The following is a 10,101-nucleotide window of genomic DNA, read 5'->3' as shown; positions in this document are numbered from 1 at the left end:
TCTTTCTTCAAGTCAACAACAGTTTTTTTTTGCGGGATAAGTCAACAACAGTTGACCTATGCATGTGAGGAGAGAGCAAACGCTCGACATACACAATCAATTAGTTTCAACGATAGCATGCATTGGATATTTTGGGGCAATATGGCCGGAAGTCCTCTTCTACTCATGAGCACATACGTACATGTTGTGAAATGTGAATAGTAGTTTTGAGAAAAAAAATGGTAAAACAATTTTGAAAAGAAACATTTTTGAGCCATCACACCACACCACACCAGAACCCGCTAAGCCTTGGATCCACTCCCGCCGTGGACGCTGCGCTCCTTGCTCGCTCCTGGCTCAATCTCGTTCATCACCGCCACTGTCAGCAGCGGCGTCCCCTCTCACCCTCAAGGCCGCGTGGAATTGACCCAAGACGCTGAAAGCTTCAGCCGGCCAAGAATAGCAAACCCGCTAGATTTTTCTCAACGCAAAGATACATGGCAGTGCCCTTAGCGACGTCGGGGCCAACGTCACCATCAACCAAAAATACAAAAATCAAACCGGCGGGGGGCGGATTCGTAACTTCCGGTGGCCAGGCAAGGCCTGCCGGCGGCGCAGGGCCCGAACGGGCAGGCAGGCGGCCTCCCTCGCACAACGTGCCCACCTGTCAGATTCCGGAACAGAGCAATGAGCAGCCACCTCCTTTTTGTTTTCTTTTTGCCGAAAAGCCCCTCGAAGAATTCCCCCGTTCGCACGCACGGTAGGAAAACCGCAACGCGCTTGCCCTGAGTTGTGCCCGTGCCGCCGCTATGAATGTTCCGCCGCACCTCCAGCTGCCCGCATTTTACTAGTCCTCCTCCAACCCCTCCCCCTCCTTCCAGCGGCAGCGGCGAAGGCGACAAGGAGCCGACGAGGCGACCGTTGCCCCGCTGTCGCCTCCAGCTACCCCCACCCACCTGCCCGCCCGCACGCCACGCTGCCGCCCGCCGGCCACCGGATTCGCCGCCCCCCTCTCTCCCTTTCAGGTGGGTGGATCCGTCGTCGGTTGCTCTCTTTGGTGTTCCCCTCGTCTCCTCCGGGGTTCGCTCCTTGCCTCATTTGCGTCTGGCCGCGATCTGAGTTGCGCAGGACACTGGTTCTGAGGAAAAAGAGTTGATCTTTGGCAGGGGCTGGATTCAGCCGGGCGTCGGCGGCTGTTCTTGGCGCCGTCGACCCGCGGCTCGGAGTTCGCCAGAGGGAAACGCCGCGTTCTTTGCCGGATTTGACCCGGGGAATTCGCTGCCTTTTGAAAGTCCCAGCACCGGCCTGGACTAGATTTGGTCAGAGGCGACTCTGACGCGAGGGGGATTCTTGCCGTTTCTTGATCTCAACCGAGTCTCCAATTGGCTACGGGAACGTGAGGAAGGCGAGGGGGGTCCTCTACTCTACTCTAGCCCTCCCTGCTACAACCAATTCGCTTCAGCCCAATTTGGTCCAAGTCCAAGGGAGGTCAGTTCTTGGAATTGCCGTCGTAGCAAAGAGGGCGGACAGTTGGAGTTGCACTTGTGCCGTCTCACCACATTTGGATCAAAAAGTTTTGGGGGGCTTCTGAGAGAGGAGGAGAGGGATGGGGGTGATGTCGCGGCGGGTGCTGCCGGCATGCAGCAGCCTCTGCTACTTCTGCCCCTCGCTGCGGGCGAGGTCACGGCAGCCCGTCAAGCGCTACAAGAAGATCATCTCGGAGATCTACCAGCTGCCCGCGGTATGCCCAATCCCTGCCTGCTAGCATTCCAATTTTCTAGTCATGGTAGTGTAGTTCTGCATGATGGGTGTGCTGCATTCAAATGTGTGGGAGTTTCCTTATTGAACTTGGGATGCTGCCTTAGGACGGAGAACCGAATGACAGAAGGATCGGGAAACTCTGCGATTACGTCTCGAGAAATCCAACCCGCATACCAAAGGTAACAGTACATTCGGCATCCTCCCTGTTTTTCTTACTATATCGTGTGGCCTCTAATAATTGTCACTGGATCACTACACATTGAAATGATGCTTAGCTTGTTGCCTGTTAAGGATTTAATAGCTAAGATTAGAAGATGGAACTGAATGAATGGACAGACTTCGTAAAAGTGGAATTAATTTTACTCTTATTTCCCTGAACAGATCACAGAGTATCTTGAGCAGAGATGCTATAAAGAACTGAGACATGATAATTTCACCTTGGCCAAAGTTGTTCCATGCATATATAGGAAACTTCTGCGTTCATGCAAGGAGCATACGTAAGTGCAAATGTTGTTTATTCATTGATGCATCTGTGACTAATCTTGGCTAACAGACTGATTTCGTATTCAGACCGTTGCTGGCCACAAGCACATTGTGTATTGTTCGCACTCTTCTAGATCAGAAATCAAGTGATGATTTGCAGATCCTGGGTTGTCTATTGCTTGTTGACTTTCTCGATGGACAGGTTATTAGCGTAGCACATACCAACTTAGATTTAATTTATTTTCTAGGTACTTGCCATCTGCTTATTTTTAAATTGAATGTTTATATAGGTTGACAGCACACATATGTTCAGTTTAGAAGGCATGATACCGAAACTATGCAAAATTGCTCAAGAACTAAGGGAAGATGACAAAGGGATCCGCCTTCGATCTGCTGCACTCCAATCTCTCGCTTCAATGGTAAGACAATCTATTGCTTAATTGTTCTGATGAGAAAGGCAAGACTGTCGTATATTTGCCAGTCAAGGCTTATATTTTACAATTGTGTTAAACCAGGAATAATCATGTCGAACAAACGAACTAATTACCATTTCCATCTATTATACAATTTCACATGCTTCATAAATATGAACTTTTGTACCTCGACTATATGTTTTCAAGGTTTTCAACAGATAAGAGACATTATTATATAGGCTCTATATCCATCTTTCACTTTCGGTGGAACAAATACAATTTTTGTGCATCGTGCTGATATCATGCAATGCTATGTTCTGTCATAGTACTGTACTTTGTAACAAAATGTAAAGATAAAATAATAATCCATGCTTATGTTCTCTGCATTACCGGTCCTTCCCAGCAAGTACTGTCATAGGACTAGGAGTGATTAAACTGGGAAAATTTATTTTATATCACAGTCTGACTGTTCGACCACTTGTAATCTTTACTTTCTCTGCATTACTGATTCTTCCCAGGAAGTAATATCATAGGAGTAGAAGTGATTAAGTGTAGAAAATATATTTTCTATTGCATTTTGACTGTTTGACCACCTGTAATCAGGTCGAATACATGGGTGACCACTCGCATATCTCAATGGAACTTGATGAAGTAAGTCCTTATTGCTTTTTATTTTATGCACGCTGGATACTTTCTTTGTTATTTTTATTTCCTGTATGGATTTCTTATGTAGTAGAAATAGGATCATCGATTAGTGGAAAGAGATATAATTATAATCAAAGTTCAGCGAATTCTGAAATAGCATGTCTACCATACTTAATACAGTAAAAGTACACTAATTTTAATTCGAAGTGAACCAGAAACAACCATTCATGAAGCAAAATGTTAGCATAGATGTTTCAGCTCAAATAGCATCTCAGACTGGCTATCTAATTAATTTCCAATTCATTCTTGAACCCAGGTTGTCTCAGTGATAATAAGCTGTTATGAGGCTAATCAAACTCTCTCAATAAAAGAGGTCGTCAGATTTCAAGATGATGATGATTTGACAATGTTGGCAGTATCTGGGCAAAATAATGCCAAAGTGGCAGCTGATACAATGTGAGATCTTCTGCCCATTAACATTTTTAGATAGTAATGTGCCTTTTTTTATCTCTTTAATAATTTTATGTGTTAGCAGGGCTGCAACTGAGAATCCCGCACACTGGGCAAGGGTTTGCTTGCGTAACATGGCCAATATTGCAAAGGAGGCAACAACAGTGCGGCGTATTCTTGATCCTCTGTTTCGCCTTTTCGATAGCCACAATTACTGGTCTCCTGAAAGTGGGGTTGCCCTTTCTGTTCTACAAGAAATGCAAACACTGATGGACAAATCAGGTGCAGCAATTTTCTCCCATGTAATTTCTTCGCTTGTTTTTCCCTTTCAGTGTTGCTTTTCAGTTGGAAGCATTGAGAGAGATTCAATACTCTGTTAAATCTTGTTTTTATAATTGCAGGGCAAAATGGCCATTTGCTGCTATCTTTTACTATAAAGCACATTGATCATAAAAGTGTTGCCAAGATGCCCGCCAAGCAAATCAGCATTGTAAAAGTTGCTTCTCATCTTGCAAAGCAGGCAAAGTCGCATGCATCAGTAACAATAGCGAGTGCAATCAGCGATTTAGTAAAACACTTGCGAAAATGTATGTACCGTGCTGTTGAAGCATCAAATGCTCAAGCTGATATTGACAAGTGGAACAGTGAACTTTATGTGGCCTTGGAGGAGTGTCTGGTGCAATTGACAGAGAAGGTTGTTGTAATCTTTCGGCACTTCATTACATAACTATTTTCCTGCTTTTAGCGTATAAATCTGTAAGAAAAGTTTTTTGTTGTGCTGATTAGGTTGGGGATGTTGGTCCTATTCTTGACATGATCAGTGTAATGCTCGAGAATCTCTCGTACACTGCCAACATCGCCAGGACAACAGTGTCATCTGTTTACCGCACAGCACAAATAGCAGCTTATGTGTACAAGTCATCATACAACCAGAAAGTAAGTTTTTGATATTTCCACTACTGTAGAGAAATGATTTAGAAGTAGGACATCAATATTAATTGGCATTTCCTTGTACATGTCTCAGGCATTTCCAGAAGCTTTGTATCACCAGCTTCTCTTAGCAATGATGCACCCAGACAATAAGACAAGGATTGGCTCACACCGTGTTTTATCCACCATTGTCGCGCCTTCGTTGTTATGCCCATGGTCAGCCATAGGTTTTCCTGTCCCAATGAAGGTCAATGGGTCGCAGAGTGTGCTTTTGTTGGCATTGTCAGCTTTCTCTTCTGAGACCATAATGGATGAACTGCAGTCTAAAAGTAGGACCAAGGAATCCTTGCAGGAAAACGAGAAACCAGAAGCTGTGGTAAGTGCTGAGAATGGATATGCACATACAGAACCAAATACAAGGCAGTCTTCAGGGAACCCATATTTCAATGATCGTCTTTCCACTTTTAAAGATGTATGAAGTCCAGCTAGTATTATTAGTATTTACTATTTTTTACCTTGGAGTTTTTGACAATACAACTGATACATCTTATTTTCCTTACATCTGTGAGCAGAACTCAAAGTTAATGAAGTTGAACAATGGCCAACTTGTTCTTCTTCTTTCATCTATTTGGAGTCAAGCATCCCTGGAAGATAACTCGCCTTCAAATTTTGAGACAATGGGCCATACTTACAATGTTGCTTTGTTGTGTTCAAAAGCAAAAGTAAGTCGAGCTTTGTACAATATATTCTTGCTACCCACTATTCAAGAAGACCGTATCTCAAATAGAGGAATTTGTTCCTACCCCCTTGTTGTCAGTTAGGGCTTTGAGATCCTCATTTGAAACCTCAGTAATATCAATTGTACAGTGCCGCCATGTCTAAAACAGGGTCAATGTGGTCTATATTAGTTCATTTCTAAGGCATAACAATTAACATACATTCCAATGCATTAGTAGGTAAATGTGGATTGGTCCATCACAGAGAGCACAATGCTGCATATTGTAGAGACATAAAATATGTGAATCTTCAAGATAGATAGTAGGGTTACAGCCCGTCCGAGGCTACTTATGATGACCTTGAAATGATATCAGATTTATAAGGCTATTGCTTTGTTCTCAAACCACTGAAATGATCACATCACACAGTTGGAGTCCATTAAGTCACTTTAACAAGTATTTTGCACACCATTTGAATTTGTTCTGAAGGCACTGGAATGATCGAAGCACACAGTTGGAATCCATCGAGTCATTCCAACCAGTATTTTGCACACCATTTGAGTTTATCTACAAGATATAACTTTTGTATATTTTATTGATGTTGGAAGCATGGAACTTACTTTAAATTCTTAGAATATTGAACCAGAGATACCATCATGTTATGTACTGTTTAATTGACCAGTTAAGTTTTATGACAGACCTCCAGTCATGTGGCACTAGTTCGATGTTTCCAGTTGGCTTTTTCTCTCAGGAGGTTGTCTCTGAACCAAGATAGTAAGTTGCTGCAACATTGCCTCTTAAACCAAAGAGTTGTTCCCTTTTTATTTATCTATTAAAAAACAAAAGATAATGTCCTCCATATTCGTATGCAACATACTTATAACAGTATAGCAGTTGAATTCACGGCTTGATCTCATATTTTTCTTTTTCCACTGTAAATGAAGATGTTGCGCAACCATCTCGGAGAAGGTGTTTGTATACAATGGCATCAGCAATGCTTATTTTTTCAGCAAAAGTTGCTGATATTCCTCAGATAACCCATCTTGTCAAAGCCGCAGTGCTAGAGGAAATGGTTTGTTGATATCCACCATGTGAATAATTCATTTGGATGGTCTACCCGCAATCACACATAGGCTCTATATAATTAGTATGAGCTATAATGTGCTTTGTTAATTTTGCAGGTTGATCCTCATCTTTGCCTGATTGATGACTGCAAACTCACTGTTACTTCTGCACAATCTTCGAACAGTGGAATGCTTTACGGTTCTGAGGAAGATGAAAGTGATGCACAAGTTTTTCTTTCAGCTGTAAATAAGGATGATACACAGTTAAAAGACATTGTGATATCCCACTTCAAGAGAAAATTTGAAAATTCACCAGAGGTGTAGATTTAGATTTACTTCCGCTCTATTTCTGTGATTTAGCTAGCTGTACAGAATTAAGAACATAACTGATAATCTTACGGATTGCAGAAGTTTGACGGGATAGAAGAACAGCTTCTTCAAGAGTTCTCCCTAGATGATTCGTTTCCTCTTGGTGCTCCATTATTCATGGAGACGCCACACTCTTGTTCAATGTACGCTGAAAAGGATGATCACTGTTTTGACGAGGTCCGTACTGATCGTTTACAAGTACTTGATTCTGAGCTATTATGATTAGGCAGTGCTGTTATTTTCTAACTTCTTGGCTACATGTTTTCTGCCTTCAGGATGTTATTCCTTGTGAGATGGATGATGACGATGACATCGTCTTTGAACATAGTGGATCGCAGTCTGACAGGAAAACATCAGGATCTATGGCTTCATCCGATGTTCTAAATGTGAATCAACTGATGGAATCTGTATGTATCAATCTCTAAAACAATAGCACCTGAAAACTCCTCTGTTCTCTTATAAATGTGCAGTCTCCTCATCTGTTTGTACTTGAACTACTTGCTCCCAGGTCCATGAGACAGCAAGGCAAGTTGCTAACATTCCAGTCTCCACCAATCCTGTGTCCTATGACCAAATGAAGAGCCAATGTGAATCCCTAGTAATGGAAAAGCAGCAGAAGATGTCTGTTCTCATGAGCTTCAAGCACTCGAGGACCGATTCGCGTAGCTCAATCGGGGAAAACGGACCGGAAACAAATGAGGCATGTGTCCTCCTGTTAGACGTTCTTAACCTTAAGCTAAATCCAGGCATCTTGTCAGTTTCTTAACCTTGAAATTTCTGAAATCATGACTGACGTCTCGTTGCATTTTGCAGTCATCTGCTCAATCTGAACGTGAGTCGCATTTGACAAGAAAGGACTACATGCGGCGCAACGATTCGACATCCAGCGATGACCGGTCCTTCAGATTGCCACCTGCAAGCCCGTACGACAAGTTCTTGAAGGCAGCTGGACGGTAGATTCATGCAGTGGCGTGGAACCTGACAAACTGGTTTTCAAATCTGTATACAGAACTATTTGCAAATTACATGTCCTCCAAGTTCATTCTTTCTGCTGTTTTTTCGTTCTCTTTCTGGGTTTTCTATTCTTTTGAGTGTACAAATTTTCGACAAGGTGTACAAATTTCTGTTACCGTTGTAGAGTCCCGGAATAAATGGAAAGTGCAGTGTCTGAGTGTATGTACTTTTTCGATGGGCCAGAAAAGAAAGTGACCGCATTGTTGTGATATATATTTATTGATGTTTTTTTTCAATCTGTGCTTCTTGTCCGATTTTTATACTTCTCATTGGTATCTGATTAATCTGCATCACTATGATTAGTCACCTACTATCTGACTAGAAATAATATCCACGAGAGGAGGCGGGTAGCAGGTGGAAAAGAAAACTTGCAAAATGAAACTGCTGTAATTTGCAAATAGTTCTGTATACATATTTGAAACAGCAGAAAGAATGAACTCTGTCTCTGTCTCGCTCCTCTCTCTTGCTCGGGCCTCGCCATGGTGTCTTGGAGTGATGTGCCTGTTAGCAGCGACCACACCGTGGAGTACGTCAGCTCAGCTTCCGACGACGACACCATTATTCTTAGATTTTTAGGGTTAGGGTTTGTGATTTGGGGGATTTCTTGAAGGAGCTTGTTCTCAACCTGTAGATCAAATGTCTGGTATTATTATTGTCGGTGTCAAAACCGGCGGATCTCGGGTAGGGGGTCCCGAACTGTGCGTCCAAGACTAATGGTAACAGGAGGCGGGGGACACGATGTTTACCCAGGTTCGGGCCCTCTCTATGGAGGTAATACCCTACTTCCTGCTTGATTGATCTTGATGATATGAATATTACAAGAGTTGATCTACCACGAGATCGTAGAGGCTAAACCCTAGAAGCTAGCCTATGATTATGATTGTTTTTTGTCCTATGAACTAAATCCTCCGGTTTATATAGACACCGGAGGGGGCTAGGGTTACACAGAGTCGGTTATAGAGAAGGGAATCTACATATCCAAATTGCCAAGCTTGCCTTCCACGCAAAGGAAAGTCCCACCCGGACACGGGACGAAGTCTTCAATCTTGTATCTTCATAGTCTAACAGTCCGGCATAAGCATATAGTCCGGCTGTCCGAGGACCCCTTAATCCAGGACTCCCTCAGTAGCCTCTGAACCAGGCTTCAATGATGATGAGTCCGGCGCGCAGATTGTCTCTGACATTGCAAGGCGGGTTAGTTCTCCGAATACTCCAAAGTAGATCTTGAACACAAGAATCATGTCCGGCTCTGCAAAACAAATTCCACATACCACCGTAGAGAGTACAATATTCCACGAGTCTAATCTGCTGACAACTTTTACATAGTGTGTTATCATGCCGCGGCCCGGTTATTATTCAAACTGTTTTTCCAACCTGCCACTACACGTCTTGCGAGACGGTTTTATTGGCACGTCTTGTCAAAGCAGAGATCGTGTCCCCCTTATCACGGGATTCTCATCAATACGGGCGTGGGTAACCCAACCGCTCCATTAGTACGACTCCTTGGTTTAGGCAAGTTCCAAACGGCCGCGCGGAGGACGCTTGACATTCATCCTCTTTATAAAGAGGTCAAGACCTGTCCTTTTCTTTCCACGCTTGATCCTTCCCTTCCCTCACCTCGAGTTCCAACACCCAAGCTTCAGTCCAAGCGCTTCAGACCTTCAACCATGTCCGGATCCAACCTTCAAGGCCAGTGGATGACCTCTTCCGTCACAGAGGATGTCGTGGAATTATCACGGTAGATGTCCTAGTGTGAGGACTTAGTCGTGAGGCCAACACATCTATGTGGTAGCTTGAGAGGGGTTGAGCGGAATCGAGAAAACGCAACACAAGACAAAGATTTAGACAACTTCGGGCCCCGGGAAACATCATCCACTAACAACCCTACATGCTGTTTGTGGCTAGGTCTCATTATCATCACGAGGGAGTCGCCGTAAACCGGATCTCCCAGTTATCTCTGGATCTCCCAGTTATGTCTAACCCTTAAGATTATCTCCCCCTCCTGGGGTGCCCTGCCCCTCCTTATATATGTTGAAGGGGCGGGTTACATGTAGAGTCCAACTCGGATTAAAACTTAAACTATTCCGACTTCTCTTCATGGCTTCTTAACGTCTTGGGCTTCATAACGTCTCGGGCTTCATAACCCCTGGCAACCGAGTTATCACTGTCTGCCAGGTTATGACTGGTGCCGGTTTATGATTGTCTGCCGGTTTATGATTGTCTGCCGGGTTATGATTGACTTAACACCTGCCGGGTTATCATCTGACTTAACTCCTG

General features: G+C 43.7%; 1 protein-coding gene across 4 annotated transcripts; it reads left to right on the top strand.

Annotated features, from left to right (window-relative positions):
• Nucleotides 1–781: 781 nt before the first annotated feature.
• Nucleotides 782–8,035, top strand: LOC123071704 (protein SEMI-ROLLED LEAF 2). 4 transcript variants are annotated; one of them, XM_044495290.1, is made up of 20 exons: nt 782–1,004; nt 1,146–1,720; nt 1,845–1,919; nt 2,122–2,237; nt 2,311–2,425; nt 2,514–2,642; nt 3,240–3,287; nt 3,598–3,737; nt 3,817–4,013; nt 4,133–4,425; nt 4,518–4,667; nt 4,756–5,133; nt 5,234–5,383; nt 6,076–6,151; nt 6,322–6,449; nt 6,559–6,759; nt 6,850–6,987; nt 7,086–7,217; nt 7,319–7,510; nt 7,624–8,035. In XM_044495290.1, exons 2-20 carry the CDS (start codon nt 1,586–1,588, stop codon nt 7,765–7,767), a joined length of 2,937 nt encoding a protein of 978 aa, XP_044351225.1. In that variant the 5' UTR covers nt 782–1,004; nt 1,146–1,585; the 3' UTR covers nt 7,768–8,035. The 4 variants fall into 4 exon arrangements, with proteins under 4 accessions (XP_044351225.1, XP_044351228.1, XP_044351227.1 ...); XM_044495292.1 differs by having other exon boundaries at nt 799–1,004; nt 1,108–1,720; XM_044495291.1 differs by having other exon boundaries at nt 799–1,059.
• Nucleotides 8,036–10,101: the final 2,066 nt, after the last annotated feature.

This window comes from Triticum aestivum, chromosome 3B (genome assembly GCF_018294505.1).
Source record: "Triticum aestivum cultivar Chinese Spring chromosome 3B, IWGSC CS RefSeq v2.1, whole genome shotgun sequence".
NCBI classification, from domain to species: domain Eukaryota; kingdom Viridiplantae; phylum Streptophyta; class Magnoliopsida; order Poales; family Poaceae; genus Triticum; species Triticum aestivum.
Note: the sequence above shows the minus strand (reverse complement) of the source record. Positions and strands in the feature narration are given on the sequence as shown.